The 19,042-nt window shown below is 35.8% G+C and overlaps 1 protein-coding gene across 5 annotated transcripts in view; it reads right to left on the reverse strand.

Annotated features, from left to right (window-relative positions):
- LOC111862304 (NPC intracellular cholesterol transporter 1) overlaps positions 1-19,042 on the reverse strand; it is an 87,608-nt gene that overhangs the window by 15,211 nt on the left and 53,355 nt on the right. For all 5 annotated transcript variants that reach the window (XM_023847577.2, XM_023847576.2, XM_023847575.2 and 2 more), the window contains exons 5-14: positions 16,578-16,707; positions 14,783-14,889; positions 13,371-13,491; positions 12,022-12,180; positions 11,084-11,221; positions 8,073-8,318; positions 6,961-7,138; positions 5,774-5,908; positions 4,314-4,453; positions 1,899-2,054 (exon numbers count right to left, since the gene is read on the reverse strand). In XM_023847577.2, the coding sequence (XP_023703345.1) occupies positions 1,899-2,054; positions 4,314-4,453; positions 5,774-5,908; positions 6,961-7,138; positions 8,073-8,318; positions 11,084-11,221; positions 12,022-12,180; positions 13,371-13,491; positions 14,783-14,889; positions 16,578-16,707 (1,510 nt within the window). The remainder of the gene's footprint in view (positions 1-1,898; positions 2,055-4,313; positions 4,454-5,773; positions 5,909-6,960; positions 7,139-8,072; positions 8,319-11,083; positions 11,222-12,021; positions 12,181-13,370; positions 13,492-14,782; positions 14,890-16,577; positions 16,708-19,042) is intronic.

The raw sequence follows: 19,042 nt of genomic DNA on the forward strand, positions 1-19,042 counted from the left end.
GAGCTGCATTTACTAACAGATTCACCAAGCTCTCCAAGGTATAGTTAACTATTTGCATGCCCTGAGCCAATTAAGATTGGCTTGCCAAACTTACATAAAAAATACCACATCCAAAGAGGCTGGCTTGGTATTAGTTACTAAGCAAAATTTCTGTCAGCAGATAGCATCAAGTGTGGTATACCAATCTTTACAAGAAAGAACATGTTTTCCCAGTATATATACCCATGGTCTTATGTAGGTAATCTGATGAAGTATTGTGGGTATTTATAGCTGGTAGTTCCATAGCTGGATTTGGTAGTCAAAAGGCAAAGTTCCACTGCCATTACCATGTCAATTCAAAATAAGAAGTGCAATCACTTTTGGATTAAAGCATTGTTACTGAGAGCGCTGAATACTTACGCAGTCAGAACTACTCCATTCCATCTCTTTCAATAAAATTATACCTTCTAAAGCATTATATTCATTAGTATGACCACATTTATGATGTAGGCTCATCATTCCCAGGTCATTTATGTGATATGGTCAGAAGACACAAAACACTTAGTACTTCTTGGTTAAAAGCACTCTCTGAAAGTGAATGGCCAAATCAGAGTGCCATCTTTGATATTACATACTATAACAGTAGTTCTTTGAACTTCATTTTTGAAGACAAATTAAAGAAAATTACTCATGTTCTTCTGGCTTGTAACGCTGTGCAGTTTGGAAATAGCCCAATGTTTTGAAGGAACATATATTCAGGGTCAAAGAGTAAGACAAGTAAAAAGTCAGAAAGATGCAGTCAATTAATTTGAGCTTTCTGCCTACTTCTTGTTGATTTCTTGCGTTTCTTACCCTTTGACCCTGAAGATGGAGGCGATATGTTCCTCTAAAATATTCGACTCTTCTGCAATACACAGCATTACAAGCTGAAAGAATAAACTCTTCAAAATGAATCATGGTTGCTTAAAAGGGATTTAAAGAAGTTTAGTTGGGCTTTCACTGAAATATCAAACTGTGACTGTTTTATAAGATATTTCATGCATGCCTTAAAAACTGTTCAATATGAATGTGAAATAGAAACAACAGATAATATATTTTTGGTAGTGTGCACAAGGAATGACTGAATCTGGAAACTGCCTATTTTGGCTGATGATTACTTTACAAAACATGCAGACACAATAACTGACTACTGTCCATGAGAAAATAAATTATTTTTGTTTGTCACAATTTTTCTTTGTTCCTCAATTCAGGAGATGCTGTTTATACTTAATCCCCTACAGAAATCCCTTAGTGTCTTCCAATGAAATTTACAACAAATTTTCCAACTCTGCCATTTAAAGAGGAACAACTATCCATGTTCTTCTCATATGATACAGAACTCACAATATGAGTAAACGGCATGCAGAATGTCAATGAGGTACGTGAACTGTTGTAACTAAAAATAATTTTACTCTACAGGCCTATTTGTCAGTTACCCTCCTACACAGTAGGCATCTCCCTATACTCTCTGTTACTCTCATATATAGAGTGTTTGTTCACAAAGTTGCACAGAAGCTTCTTTTTCATTCAGTGGCATGTGAAGTCTTTTTTCTTATCTTCTTAAGAGTCGGCATCACAACTTTAATGGAATAACTAAAAATGTCAGTTTTTTATATCCAGTAGCACAATTCCAATAGTGAACCTATACCAAAATACTTTAAAAATGAGTAACTCTTGCTTCAGTCTTTGAGCTTCCTTATGGCAGAAGAAATCCAACTCATTTCAAACCTGTGACTACTGACATATAAGATAAACAATGCCTAAAATTACACTGACAGTGAAACAGAACTGATAATTATAGCTATACAGAAATTTCACAAATATAGAAATGAAGTTGATACCAATCTATTAAGAGAAGATGCAACAAACACTGAACAAACCTTATTTGCAGTCCATGAAACATACTCAGGAGAATATGATACAATATCCTCCAGAGAGAAGTTGACGCTTCGGATTATCTCTCTAACAGATTCCATGGCCTTCACTTGCTCTGTTGTAGTGTTCATAAGGATATGCTGAATGGGGATCTGGGAAGCCTGTAAATGAAAACAACAGGGATTGCTCTTAAGTCAACTTCATTTTCAAATTTCAAATCAGAGGCTACATATGAACAAGTAAAAGGTTTCCTGTCAAGTGACTTGCATTAATTGTTAAAATATCAAACAACAATACAAATCCAAGTTCGAAACTATTTAAAACAAATTCTGGTAGTGATATATTCTCCACACCAGATGCAATGGTTATACTGTCATCAACTGTCAATTGCAATTAGGTCATAGCATTTTCTTATCGCAAGATATAATGGCTACACTGCGTGACTTCGTTATTTGAAAATCAGAAAATTAAAATAAATGACCTGTGTAGTAAGGCCAGCACCAGCAATACCATATTCAAAATTATTTCTAGTAAGCTACAGAAGAGTATTACCTAAATGGATTATCTGAGAATCTACATACACAATGTACTTTATGTTCATTTATTGCAGATAAAATTTACTATTTCAGAGCTAATCAAAACAATGCAATACGAGAGACATACAATACTTTTTCTTTTTAATAACACTGAGGTAGCAGGACTCAAAGGTTCAAAACTACTAATATCAAAGCCCACTGTTGGATATGATTTAAGAGTCCATTCTATCCATCTTCCATTCTCACGACCTACTTCCATAGGATCCCATTATAATATTAGCATTCAATCCCTTTTTCATCTTCCAAGTGTACACTTCCCATGAGGTTTGCTCTCCAAATTTCTGTATGCATTAGCCTCCCAAATCCTAGTTACATTTTCAATCCATCTAAGTCACTTACATTTCATTATTGTAAAGACAATGATAAATATTGTAAAACATGAAGGTCCTCATTACAAAATACCATTCATTGCTCACTTCATCCTTCTTCAAACTGAATATCTTCTTCATCTGCTTTTCAGATACCGTACATGTGCAGTATCTGAATGTGAGAGTGCTTCATATTCACAGAGAATAGATGTTAGGTTATTTTGTTGGATTTGAGGTTCTCACAGCAGTGTCTGTGAAAAGTACATTCTTCAAGTTTGTAATGCTGTATACTTTGGACACAGCTAGCACCTGTTTCTGCTAGTTTCTTGCTTGGCTTGCTCTTCGACCCAAAAGACAGAAGCAGCATGTATTCTCAAAACAATACGTTCTATCCAAACTGCATGGCACTACAACCCAGAAGACTGTACTCTTCAGTTAAATTATCTTTAGCAACTTTTAAAACAGAAGTAACAGTAATAGTTTTCACGATGTTAAGAACATCAGAAATAAAAGCTGTAAGTTTTACTGGAATCTGCATTTTCTGTCATGCCAATTTTTGTATGGTGAGCAATTTTTAGGAAATTTTAAAGTTGTATTTGGGCTCATGTAAAGTACAGGTTATAGCAGACCAGTACAGGCAAAATTCAATTTACATGACATGACATTTTACCAAATACTTGCTAATACCAAATTTTATTAATATTCCTTATTTAAATTAGGAGATGGCTCACTGGATGCACAATATACGTAACCTTCACATTATGCAGTCATTATGTGGTCTTCTGGGTAGCGACATCTTGCAGTCTAATAGGTGTTTACCATTGTTTTGGGTGAATCTGTTCTGTCTTTAGAATAGAAACATCTGTATTCTGAAGATGGAGACAATAGGCCCACCTAAGTCCTACTAACCACCTATCAGACTACATGGTATCACATCCCAGAAATTCACTATCTCAAGCTTGAGTGTTGTAAAAATCTCATATTCCCACTATGCATTTACATATCCACATTGTGTAAAAAAAACTGCATAATATTAGGAAGCAAAGAAATTAATTAAATCAAAGATGTAGAAACGTAGGTTGTGGCCATTCATGATATACCGGAAGTGAAAGTAAGAGTATGAATACTGAGCACACTAAGTTCATTTACTTTTGGAGTGATACTGAAGAATTATTCTGTAATAGCTAAAGGATACATTTCTCATATAGTTAACATTCGTGAATGAAACTGAATACAGTATAGTAGGTTCCCAACTTGCACGGTTAATCTGTTCTGAAGGTCTCTGTATACAATGAAAACTAGTTAATGCTAAGCTGTATACACAATAAAAGTGTACCATAACATACCATATTATAACGTATTTGAATACATAAACTTTCCATATCCACTACTAATGACCACAAAATCAAAATACATCAAATGTTTGAATACATTAAAAAAAAAATGATTATTCTTGTATCTATGGATTCGTGTAACACGTGTAATTCAGGCACTTACTGTATCTGTATACAATTACCGTGATATTGTAGTCTCCAAATGGAAAAGTAGAGAACTTTATGTCCTTTATGTAATTTTGACCATTCTGAGACATTAGAAGAAATTCAGAGATGTAACTTTTCAGTTCATCTTCATCACTAGGAAGAGAATCTGCTGCAACTGCAAAATAAATACCATGTCCAGAATCAAAATAGCTTAACCTCTATTACACCTTCGAAGAACCTAATAGAACTGCTGTTTTTTTTTTTCCTTTTTTTATATTTTTCTAATTATTACTGTTCATTATGATATAAAACACATTTACATCTATTATATATTTAGCCTTTTTCCTTTATTGATGCTTGTAATTACTAGAGAACAACCCTCTTACACGCAAGTTTTCCTTGCAACAGAACATACCGAAAGAATGAAATTGTTTATTTATTAAGACAATATTATATGAATACACTCTAAGTTATCAAAAAGTTATTAATATACAATATCTTCACCAAAAATACAAAGGTACCATAACTGGCAGTGAAGTGCGCTAAAATAATGAACCTGCATATCTGTCATATTAGTATATATTCCACTGATCAATGAATTACTGTCAAACATTTTTGCAAGTATCTGGGTTCAAACCCACTATTAGATTTTGTATCTCCTAAGATTTGTGTTGCATTCATGAAACAAACACTGCATTATATCTTCAACACAATGAATTAATGTCAAACATTTTTGCAAGCATCTGGGTTCAAACTAAAATAACACTCCAAACATTTTGTAGTACCTTCATTATTACTATACATTCTAGAATGCGATGCTACTCAATCCATCCCATGAAGACAGTACTGTACAGCAAGATATGAAAGCAACAAAACAGCACTGTACTGAAATGGAAATAGACACACATGAACCCAGACAGGGATGAAAACCAATGAATGAGGATTTTTAATTTTTTCTCCCTACTCTTTCTCCTACTTTGGAGCATAAGGCTGATTTCTCAGTTTCATGATCATTTTTTTTCATATACTGCCCTGAAATTAATGGGAAATTAATTCTCATTTAACATGTTTCTACCTAGTGAACCATATTCTTATAATTCAGAGTTTACAATAGCTCTGAGAAAATTAATTTCTCATTAATCTTAAGGTTGCTCCCATGCACACACACACACATACGCATGCATAATCCTCATTCAACGGTTTCCATTTCTGTTTGGGCTCATGTATTTCCAGCTCCTTTTCAGTGCCATGCAGTTTTGTTACTTTGTGTTTGGTGAACCACGGATGACATGTTGGACCTCAAGGCTGAAATACTGCTTTCATGTCCACATTCTGTCAATATGACACACAACTAACTCACAGATAACTTTCCCTCCCAGTGAAAGGACTGAACATTATTCCTGTATTTCAAAACTATCGCTTAAAATAACATGCTCACTCCTTCCATAATTTCAATAGTCAGACACATAAAATGCAGTAATTCTTAAATACTCACCTTTCTCATTCAGCCAATCCTGAAATTTTATATACCAGAAATCCAGTGTTCCTTTGTTGATGTACGGATTTCTTTCTAAGCGGTTATACAGTTCATACAACTTATCTTTATCTGTGAAGTAATTTATTTCACTACCTGAAACAAAGAAACACTCTGAAGAGTATGGGTTTTAAAACTCTCCTTCATGAGTTCTGCATAAAAATAGCAGTGTATTACACTTCGCACACATTAAGAAACATCTCAAATATTAACAGAAAGAAATTACTTAACTCGCATTCAGTTTCTCTGTGCATGAAACGCTCTTTTTATTTTTTAATCTTCAGTTAGTTTTACATTTAGCATATTAAAAATATTTCTCTGACACTAAAGTTTACTACATTTTTCTTAAAATGATTTGAATCAGTAACTTCCCACAGTGTTTTGTGTCAAATTAGTTTACAACTGACCTATTTAAGCATACAGCTTAATATGTACACTTTTTATGGACAAGCTGAGAGAGACAGCTAATCTCCTGAAGCTATCTCATAGGAAAGCTCACTATAAGAATCAAATATCTGTGATCTTACGTCTTTGTTTATCAAGAACACTGGGGTATGCATCGAATTATTTCTGTGATTAATACATGCATCAAATCTTAAATTAAATTTAAAATCCTACTGGATGTCCCCTTATTTTCACTTATTTCCACTTCAGTGAGTTATTTTTGCAACATGACTACAACTAAACATTATTACCTTTTGAAGTTCTTACGCCTTATAAGCAAGATCTCTTACAAAAACTGTAAAACATGTTTCAAATTAAACAAAGTAAATCATGTTGTTACATGCAGCAAAAGCTGTTACTGTTTATGAGGGCAGTAATTGAAGAATTAACCGACTAACTTCATGGGCATAATAGTTTTTGAAGAGAATAATCATTCACAGCAAATTAAAAAAATGCCCCGCCTTTTTATGGTACCTGAAGTATTATACAAGAGTTCTATCTCCTGGGATATAATGATGTGCAGTCCATCGAAAGTCAACCGATGTTGCAGGGTAATATGGCACCTCCATCTTCAAGGCCACGGAATAAGCTAAGCAAGAAACCAGGGTGAAAGCAGGTGGCAAGCAGAATTCTTCAGTTATATCTTGTACATTCTTCACCTGTTTTTTAAGAGAACAATTATAAAGAAAACACATCTAACTCACCTAAATAAATTCCTGCACGCTTTCCATACTCAGGAAAGTGCTCAGTGAGTTTGTTATTGTATTTCATGGGATATGATTCTGAATTCAGATACCACATAGGATCAAACTTCTGCTCCACTTTAAGAACAAGCCACACATTCACACTGAACAAAAGTAATGTACCAATGAGAACACAAACCTGTAATGAGGGAAAGATTAAGATTCATCAATACCATAATCACTGCACTATGCCTTACTTACGAAAAGAAATTTCCAGGAAACTGTCTAGAAGCGCTTTATGACTGGATATCCAAATATATTTGTCACATAAATGCTCACATAAGAGGTGGGAACGTAAATCACCTTCACCTGCCCTTCACTGAAAAAACCTGAAGCCTGTGCCAACTACAAAACCATCTTCTAAATGCTCCCCTCATACCTCTACATCCTATTAGTTTCTTACAAAATAATACAAGGGCACAGAAAATAATAATGGAAGCATTAAGAAACTGAGAAACAGAATCTGTTTTGGCTACACTGAAAGAACTTCAATTGGTAACATTGAATGCTTTTCTACTGTTTGTTTATACTCTGTAGTGCTCATGTAAGTGTATTAGTGACTGTGCTGAGTGACAGGCCATGTGAAAGAACTGAAAAATTGGAGACTTGTCCAATTTTGAAAGAAGACAGTTATCTTTAAATTCAGGTTCTAAATACAAAAGAACGTGATATCCCACATCTTTTCTACTATTTCTCAAGGTGGTACTGTATGTAAGTTCCAAATATGTTACTCCATGCATTAAACCATATACAGCTGCATAGTGACAGAACATCAGTTGAGATAGATTGTGTTATCCATAATATCCTGTAGTCTCCTAGATTTACAAAGCAGACAGGATAAGACAGAAGAATTTCATACATGTGATTTAACCGGAAATGCAATCCAAAGCTGCAAATGTATAATTTTCTCCTTTTGTTTTAATATACACATGCTCAAAAAGACCTCCATCACATAAAAGACACTCTTCTTATTGCCTCTTCTGATAGTGAAACATTTTTATTGCTGTATAGACATAATCTTACCATTATGTAGAAATTTAATAATAAATCAGTTGTCCTCTGAGCATACCCACCTTGACAGGTGTCTTCATCATTGTGGGGCCAACATATTTGTTAAACACCATTTTCTGAATGTTCCGCTGACTGCATTCATTTGGTTTCCAGTTTCTGTGTACTATACAAATGCACCCATCTCTTCTGCTTCGCAGTCTTCTCTCATCAATTGCTAAGCAACTCACAAAGAAGAGAATCTCGAACACATACAGGAAGATGATACCAGACGCTGCGAACATGCAGAATGATCTCAGGAATGGCATAATCTGGAACATATCGATAATCACATCACCATCAAAACTCTGTGATTCTTTATATTTTATTGGCTCTGATATTTGTTTATTGCAGCTCCGATGTCTAAATATAATTCAACTCCAGATTATCACACTACACAATCAGAAATGATTTTTCCTGCTGCACTGCTTGCCAACTGCTTTTATGCTGGTTTCTTGCTTGGCTTCTTCTTTAACCCTCAAGATGGACAAGTTATGTTCCTCCAAAATGTCAGCTGACTTTCAATGGATTACACAGCATTATATCCAGGAAGACAGAACTCTTCACAATCACCAATGTGAGAACCTCATATCCTAAATACAATGCTGTTCTTGCCACCCCCCTCCAACTTGTCTGAATATCCAACATTCTCCTTCCCCACTGCTAGCTGGGAGACATACTCGTATGTATGCCTGCAGGCAATTTGGTGGTTCTGAAATGGTTACTGATGCCCACAAAAATTTTAAAATATAACAGCCTTCATTTCAAGTTGTCAAAGGCTTCTACACAAAACTGTGGATGAACGTGAATTTTTGTGCTATATATTACTGACCAATGAAGTAACATTCACAAGGAGGAGAATCAAATTTTTTCACAACCTTCATGAGAGGGTATTGGAGAATATTCACGCTGTTCAGCGCTCTTCATTTCAACAAATATTTAGCATTAACATTTGGTCCAAAAGATGAACAATTATGTACCTGGACCACATATAAAAGCAGATCATATAGTACACTGATTTGCTTGAAAGAACATTTTCTCTTTTACTGGAGGATGTACTCAGTTGTTGCAAGGGAATGTGGTTTCAGCATGACAGCTTGCCTAGTGCATAACTGGTTGAAGAACCATATTCCAGTCACATGGATCAGCTGTGAAGGTCTGGCTGTCTAACTTCCACATTCTTCCAATCTGAACTCACTTGATTTTCTTTATGGAGATACATCAATGTAAACATTTACACTGTGGAAGTGCAAGATCATGACAACTTGACCCAATGCTAAGAGATACTCTGCAACACACACTTTGGAAAAGGGTATGTTAGGTTCAGGTTCAATATTTAATATAAGACTACACATTATTTTTGTACAGTGGAGGTGAGGTATCATACTGTCATGCATTCATTCAGCCTGTTCTCCTGTATGACTTATTGAAGTCACCTGCAGACTACAACATAGCATTTTCTGATCCCGGCTTTCAGGGGCAGAACATGTCATTCCCAGAAGTGTTTGCAAAATTTCAAGTCAGAGGGAGGTTGTGAAAATTTTGGCAACTGAGCATATACATTATACATGATAACTATACAAATTTGAGCTTGAAGGTAATGAAGGCAAGGAATAAAATGGGGAAGAAAATGTAAATGAAGAAAAATGGTTAGCAACCATTCATCTTTTATTACTTAAACGTGTACTTCAGTTACATATTATTATTACTACTATTTTACTGCAACTGGGTGTTCACTCAGTAGCAGTGGAATAGAATATAACAGTTTTTTCAGTGAAAATATCTATCACATTGTCAAAGAGGTTTATGCTGTTTTCTAAGCCTTGCAGAATTTCTTCTCAATTGTGATAAATGATAACTTACTGACTTCTTCCTGAGTCAGAGTGTTGTGCAGGTAAGCAAGATCATCTTCAAAGCTGACAGACACAATGGTTGCTGGAGTAATTAATAACAAAGAAGACAATTCTGAGACTTCTGGTAATGCTGTACTCAGATCTGAACTGATCAAACATGTGAGCAGGTATGACAAATTACTTTGCAAAAATTCTTTGACCAGTAAGTAAAGGGAAGTTCAGTTTTCTGAAGAAAAGAGACAAAATGCAATTCATATTATTTCAAGAATGACAAATAAGCAGCCAACTGGAACTTTTCGGGATAGTGCTTATAGCTTCCAAAGTCTAGAAATGAAACAGACTTTAGCATGAGAATTTCAAGATATTGACTGGTCAAGTGTGCTTTCAGAGTGCCGACTATTTCACAATACAGCTGGTGATAACATTTCTGATCATTATTAATCACTGCAATTTGTTGCCTCTTAGCCAGCAAATCTAAGATTCTTTATCTCTGTGTGAGCAGTTCTCACTCTCTGACGCAACCTTCTAAAACTTTGTGCCGCTTTGCTAAAATATGCAGAAATTCTTCAAATTTCTTGGAACAGTAACAGATGTCATTACTTCTGGCTTGCATAATTTGAAAAAGTTTTTTTTTCTTTGGCTCGTGGTAGTGCTCCTGAGAACATTTTCACATGAAAATTCTATTAAAAATATTGAAGAACATCATGATATCCTTCAGCAGAAAAACGTACTTTGCTGCCCTAGTCTTCCTTGCTTGCTTCAGCTATTTCCATGCTCAGTGAGTACCAAGCAAATGAAGCATGTTCACAGTTCTTGTTTGCATAACATGGCATCTTGGAAGGTCAGGCATGCCTCCTCCTTCATGCCTGAACTATACTGTCTCAGGCCAATGAGACACATTGGGTCATGAGCACAGCCAGGATTCTTTCCAAGGGGGAAGGGAAAGGCCCATACCATTAGCTTACAAACCTACGTTTAAGTTGCTTAACACTATTTTTACTGACTGTCCTAGAGTCCTCAGAATTAAATAATATTTTTAAACGCCCTTCATTCTTCATATTAATATTTGACATGTTTCCTTCCTTTTTCAATTTTGATTTTTTAAAAATCCTGGAAGCCAGATGCATGGCTTCCCCCCACTGGCATCCAGTCATGGAGTTAAACCTATACAGCAGTGTACTTACTGTTGAAGTTCCAATTGCAAAAGCAACTATGTCAGTCAGTGATGTAACTGTTATTGAGACACCTGCTTGTCGTAAAGTTCGGCCTAATCTCTCTGGAACACTAGTACACTTGTCTTCTTTGCTCACATTTTCCAAACACTAAACATGAAAAGAAAGTAAAACTATTATATAATATAATGAAATATTTTTCACGAACAAAACAATAAAGCAAAAACAGCGATATACAGGTGAAAGAACTAAGAGAAAGAAAAACACATATTTTCATATTTAGAAATTAGTAACATCCCTTGAAGGTTACTTTAATTTGTACAGGCAGCTTTCCATCTGGTGTTAGATACAGGACCCTTGAAGCTAAGTACAGATGGCCTAAATATAGCACATATGGATCTGTGAACCCACAGGGTCCAATGGCTGAGGACTCTGAAATACTATGTCAAGATTCCTCCAGAGTACTAAATATAGGGTAGCTAGTCGAATGTGGACTTAATAAGAAAAGCCACCTGAATGGTCAAGGTTTTGAAGATATATTATCCATTCCCACAGAGATAAAGTACTCAATGGCAGGTCAGGAGACAGCTACTCCATCTCACTTTATAACACGCTGTCAACGCCTCCAAAGAAAATATATCAGATGCTGAATGTTGCACTTGTTTTCAAGAGAGGAGACAGAAGTTAAATGTGAGACCTAACTGCTATATAGGAAGGCCATCAATGTGGTATACAACATATTTTTAAATCATAAATACTGAACTATATAATACAACTCTGTACTTATCAGTAGACAGTCAGGATGGATTCTAAAAAGGAAGGTCAAACATTAATACTGTAAAATAATTTAATAAAAATTCATAATAACCAAATTGTATTTTAGAACAGTTAACAGCACTCACTTACTATAAAAACCTGGCACAACTGACAATAGTACTCTTAAATGTTACCTGCATTATAACAAATGAGTTGTCCACTCCAACTCCTAGCAAGAGGAATGGTAAAATTGGGTGAACTGGTCCCCAGAAGAATCCCATGTAGAAGCATAGTCCATATGACGCCAAAATGGACTGGCCCACCACTGACACTCCAAGCAGAGACAAATATACCTTCATGACAAAAAACAGATACAGCAGATTAAATGATAGTATAACATTACAAGACAAACAAATCTCAAAAACTTGCCAGTTTTACACCAGTCATACATGATCTGAGGTAGTGCTGTGTCCTTCAAGAAATATATTTCCATAATTACTTCCACAGAGCAGTCTCAATTTTGAGGAGCTGATAACCGCTGAGCTGGTCAAGAAATACCATGAGTCTCATGGAATCCAAAGCTTCATTACTGTGTTCACAAGCACCTGCCACTGAAGTATTTGATCCTGCTGAATCCAATCCATATCATCACATCCTACATCCTTAAGATCACCCATCCATACTTATATCTCCCAAGTGGTCTCCTTCTTCAGGTGTCCACACTAAAATTTGTCACGCATTTCTCACCTCCCCAAACATGTTACATATATTGGCCAATTCTTCTTACTTAATTTGATGGCTTTAACAATATATGGTGACAAGGAAAAATATAAGTATGAAGATTCTAATTATGTAATTTTCTCCATCTTCAAATATCTTCTTTCCTCTTAGGTCTAAATATTCTCCACATCACTCTGCTCACCCTCGGTCACCTCAGACTGTCGTCTCCTGGGTTGTGACACTATGGACTCTTGTTGGTGGATACTCATTTTGTTGGAGGAGCATGCCATTTCCATCCTCACTGAAATTTCAGTATCTGCCTACAAAACTACATGGATTCGCAGCACAAAATATCACAATTACAACCACCACCACTACAGAAATTTTGAATCCTATATATCTACAATCCATTTTCTTCCCTTAATATGAGATATATTTTACACCCACTCACAAAAGAAATTACACATTAGCTTATGCATAAATAGCACCTTGGCCGAGGGTGATTCTTCGGTACTGAAACTCAACACAGACTGATTTAAAGGTTAATGAATTTGCAATAATAAAACAAAGTCTTATTAAAATTGTCATTTATACATGGAACAAACAAGTTCCACAATTGCATAAATTTAAACATTCTGTATCATACAAAATTAAGTGGTTAGCCCATTGACTTAACATTTCGGTGGTCCTGTGTTTGATTCTCAGCCCAGAAAGCAATTATCTCAAACTTCCCCAGTGCTACTTACCTGCTGACTCTTTGGCAGAAAAGGATTCAGACTAAGCAAGACAGTTTCTTGAGTTTACAAAAGGAATATACACTCACCCTTTGTTCCACCACGTTGAAACGGCCCAACATAACCACAACATAGACTATTATAAGTGTGAAACCAGCAAAAAGAACTGTCTGGTTATTTTCCAAAACTTGATGCAAGAAATCCAAGTAGCTGCAAAACATCACAAGACATTCTATGTCATGGCGGTACTGGTTGTATTTCACCTACTTTTACTAGATATGACATGAATTTTGGGATGATGATGATAACAGCAATGGTGAGAATGACTTATATCACTTAACATCCTAAGTCAAGCCAATACTACCTAACCTACAATATATTAGGCATGAATCTCAAAGAGTGGAATATTATTCATGGATGATTATGATAATAAATGGAGATGAAGGTAACAGCAGTGAAGTAGAGTGATTTACCTTCGGTACACAATTACTATAAATCAGGTACACCAGAAAGACTATAAATATTTGGAACTGGCTCTCCTATAGCTACATTAATTTTGTATTTTATTCTTCTGACAACTCACCTATTGATTAGAGAAGCATGGCTATTCATACAAAATCAGCATTAACAATATACCAAAGGTGTATCATGGAAATTTTGCAGCTGGGCTACTGTTACCATTCACTGTATTGTATTCATTAGCATTCATCGATCCTTTCGGGTACATGATCATTGGATATAGAAATTGTCAGCAGATTACACTGATATTTACATAAGATTGTCTTAACATAAAATAAATAACAAATAAAATATATATAAGAAACCAATGCATGCAACTAAAATACGAAGCTATAATTACTGGGATACCCCAAGGTCAAATTTATTATTCCTATCAAGATACTCTTCAATTGAATTCATAGTTTATGTGAATTAAAATCTGGAAAGCAATTTAGAATATTACGTTTTTTATGGCAATTTAATAACCTAGATGATGTTTGAATTCTATGAACTAAGATATGACACACTTCCTTCTACATTATGCTGTTTCTTCAACATTTATGAGCATTAATTGATTTACATTTATTGTAAATCAAATGAACAACAGTGGAAGTACATTTTCCTTCAGAACAGAATTTTATATTTCATCATGACTACATCATGGAGCAATTGCACATTTAACTGTTCCACACACACATATAGTAAAACCATCTACATTTCTGTTACTGTCCAACTGACAACCTATGCAAACTAAAGTTTCTAACTTGTTCAACTATATTATTATTTACTATTATTTGTGTCCAGATCACTTATTTTCCTTCCATGGCCAAGATTTTTGTCTTTGATATAAAAACAGTTAAATCATACTTTGAGGCCAACATCACATAATTGATGCAGGGATTTTTTGAGAAAGTCCACTTTCATTCACATGTATACTTGTTATGAACAATTTTTTCTGCAACCCACAATTCTGTAAATATTCTACACATATGCTCTGACTTACCTACGTGTTGATACTGCATAGATCTTCACCCCCGGAGGAAGAGATCTGTTTGAGAACAGTACATTTTGAATGAATTCCAGTTCCCATTCTGGGGACCACCTGTTTGTCTGAAATAAATAAATACTACTTCACTAATATGCTCCTATCTCTTTGTATTGGCAGAACAGTGTAATATAATTTCAGCTACAACGAAATGTGTAAACTGAAAACCACCCGAACTACAAAACCTGATTTAAGATTCCTTTGTTAACATGCCCATAAGAGTTGGTAACATCATTATGATCATATTTATCAACAAATAAAAAATTTGTGAACATGTAATTGCTCACAGTATCAACATCTCTCTACCTAACAATCATGGTTCACTGAAAAAACTAAAACTTAGTAGCAGAATTTGAAAGTTCAGCACCACTACTACTAAAGGCCCTACTAAGTTATGATCCACAGCTAATTTCATCCACCTACCAGCCGTGAACCAACGTTCACAAGATGCATATTAATTGGTGGCAGTGAATGATGCTTAATTTTCCCCTTTTAAAAAGTTCATATGGCTACTGCACTGTGGCTTCTAACTTTCAATGGCACTTTATTATTACGTTTAATCAACAGCATTACCTTATCAACTGGGAATACCGGCACAATTAATTATTAAGTCACAGTTCAATAAATAACTGACTGGGATATGTATATCAGTGTACCAATTGATATTGTGATGTATTTGCGCTATGCAGGACACCCCCTCCCCCACCAGTGGTGACATAACAGCATCAGAGCGCTGTCACTGCTACAGAAACAGGCCAGTCAACACTCTGCCCCCCTCCCCCGCGGTGACGTAACAGCACTTCCTACTGTGACATAACAGAGGACACCGCTGTTACACGAGGCAACAGGGAACGGTATAAAAAGCTGGCTGAGCAGTATGTGATGAGTGTGTGAGATCAAGAGTGACACAGTGCGGATCATGAGGTTGCCAAGTGCAGCAGAAGTCTAGCAGTTGCTGAGAGAAGTGGATGTAATTGTGCTACTGCCAATGGCAGTAATTGTAATTGTGAATTGTGTGAGAGCGAGTGTTCAATAAATTCACTACATCCAAGACGGCATGAAGTTATTTTTCACGTTACCATATCCAACACGTGACAATATATTAAATCACAGTCACACTACATGTTTCAGTCCTACAACCATTTTCAGGTGTGAATAAACACTAGCCATTTCCTGGCAACAGATTTAATACAGTGGAGATTCTTCAGCTTCCCACACTCAGGTCCTCTGGTCACAGCCACCCATGCAGAACTCAACTAACTGGGTACAGAGTACTTCTTCATAAGCTAATACTTGTTCTGTTGTCAAGAAATTTCCTACCTTTTATGGAACCTGAAGGTTGATAATCGTTTCCATATGAGCCTGCAGTTGAACTAATACCCTGTTTAACGTTTCACAACATGCTAGCTTTATATGGCAAGGAGTTGTTACTCTTGCCACCTGACACCCAAGCTGGAGAATCATCAATCCTTCCGGCTTGCCAGAATTTCAGCCAACTACTCTCCATCTCTGGAAACTACTGCAATATGTGGATGCAGAGTGTTGCAATGAGAAGGGACCCCTTTAACATGGTCTTGCAAAATAGGGTGAGTTATAACTCAAAATATTCAACAATTAATCAGTGTAATTCATTATGAAAACATTAAATCTTAAACTTTCAGCATATGATATCACTAAAAGATAAATGGTGAAACTTTAAGTATTTGGTAAGGTTAACTATTTAACAAGTCCCAGCATTCAGTTTTTCTCTCACCTTCTTTAGAATCCAGCTGAGAATAGTTGCTTTTGCTCCAATTATATTTCCTTGGCTATCCCACTTAATACCAGATAATAGCGGCTCCACTTTTTCAAGGACATTTGAGAACTTCCCATGTGACATCTTCCTGTAAACAATCATCAGCACTTGCACAAGGCTCACTATATACATTACCAACTGCAACTATGCTCTATACCGTATACCTCATCCATTCATTAAATTGTGTAGATTACAACACCAAACTGCTTCAGGAGTACATCACTTCAGAGGAGGATACTAGCTCTATCATCAAGGTAAGTACAGAGGCAGCGCGTTCTTCTAAAATATCAAACTTTTCTTCCAAAATATGGTATCACTCTCAAAACACTGTACAATGTTTCAATTTGAAATGAAAACCTTAATTATCATATCTCACAAAGCATAATTCAATATAAAGTTATGCTGGGCTGGAAAATCCTGACTGTGGTCTTTCACAGTTCCTGTGTATCCCTCTGGGCAAATGCCAGGATATTACTAAGATCAGTGACAGCTTCCTTCCAAATGTTTTCCAATTCATCATTCATCTGTCATCCTACCATTCAAAATCCTGCAAAGATGCTCACAGCATATAAAAAAACAACAAAAACCTATGGAGGTCATGATGCTAGAATCAAGAAGACACTGAATAGTGATAATTTTTCATACTAACAAACTGACTCCATGAAACAAAGTCTTTCTTGAGAAGCTAACAGCCCCTAAGCTAGTCATGAGATTGTCTGCATTTAACAGGACACAAAGGTCCACTGGTGTTCACAAAAACCTGCTACCCTCAGTCTGTTCTTCCTTTAATGTCAGAAGTCAAGGTTCACACCCATACAAAACTGCAGGAAAAGTTATAGTCTGTATGTTTCTAATCTTTATGCTTTTAGACAGCAAATGAGGAAAAAAAAAAAAGGTTCTGAATTGAATGGTAGCAAACTTTCCTCAGATTTAATGTGCTCTTAATTTTCTCATGTATCAAATTTTGGTGTGTTACTGACATTACCAAATACATGAACTTTCCCACATTTTCAATGGATCTATTAACTACCTTTATGTTATGATTTTCTCCTGTATCCCAGTAATCAAGGCATCAACACGTATTAAGTTTTCTCTATGTTTACTTCCAGACCAAGCTTTGTGCATCATCTATTATTGTGAACAGAACACACCATTTTTGAGACTGAATATTTTCTTATCCTCTTCTGAAGAACTGGATGTGCAGCTTCTCCATCTGGGATCCATTACAAAGGAGCTCATCTCACTCACTGAACCAGTGATCCAACTAAACTGAAATTTACGAGTGCACTGGGCAATACCTCCACTTCCCCCATATGCTTGTATACAACCATGATCAGTTGATCATCCTAATATCTGGCGAAGAGTACAGATTCTGCAGCTCCTCATTATGTAATTTTCTCAATAATCCCATTATTTCGTCCCTCTTAGCCAAATATTCTCACAGGAACTTTTCTTTTTCACACAGAGTCACATCTAAGAGTGAGAGAATAACATCAGCTTGATGTACTCAAGTTATATATAAAAAGTTAATATTGAATCCCAGATTGAAAGTGGAAGGACCAAGCCAATGGCGTAGCTGAACCAAGATGGCTAGAAACAGTGTAATATTACAAATCTGCAGCATGAAAGGAATTTGGATTTGCAAGGAGACTGTGGCCACACCTAGATGCTACCTATTTAATCCACAAAGACAAGGATAGAATATAATTGTATAATACATATAAATGTAGTTAAGATGTAAGAGTAAAAAAGTAAAAGTAAAGCTATCCCTGTAACAGGCCATGAAGGCCCATAGGGTTGTGAGATGTTGAGAGTCCCACATTATCTAGACAATCGGCTCAAATATGGCGTTAAGGTTGTCAGCCTTACGCGCCGGCCGCGCTTTACTCCCAAGAATATTCCTGGTACTTATTTCTGTTAGAGGCTGAGTGAACCCCAGGGCCATAGTGTGGCTGGAAGGATTAGGTCAATTGAAAATAATCCAATGACCTCATCGGGACTTTAACCCGCGACCTTCTAGTTAAGATGAAAAAGTAAATGACAGAGTTTCAGAATATTTATCTGTATTCTATGGCATACTGTGGTATAACATGATTCCACTCCTGCAGAAAATAAAACAAAATGTAAGAACACATGTCCCCTTCATTAAATAATTATTCAGGGAAAAAATATGGTGTTAGGGTGTGGACTGGATTAATTTGGCTTCAACACAGTACTGAACCTTCAAGTTCCATAAAAGTTGGGTAGCCTGACACCAAGCTGACAGATGATTTGCTTCCTAGGAGTTAGCAAGCATTACGGTTCATATGTGTATTCAAATTATTTGGTATATCCATTCAACTAATTTAACTTCCAGTATTGCAGTAATTCATATTAAACTTCAAATATTCACTTATTAAATACAATGTTCTATGTCATTATTA

Source organism: Cryptotermes secundus, unplaced genomic scaffold, assembly GCF_002891405.2.
Source record: "Cryptotermes secundus unplaced genomic scaffold, Csec_1.0 scaffold88, whole genome shotgun sequence".
NCBI classification, from domain to species: domain Eukaryota; kingdom Metazoa; phylum Arthropoda; class Insecta; order Blattodea; family Kalotermitidae; genus Cryptotermes; species Cryptotermes secundus.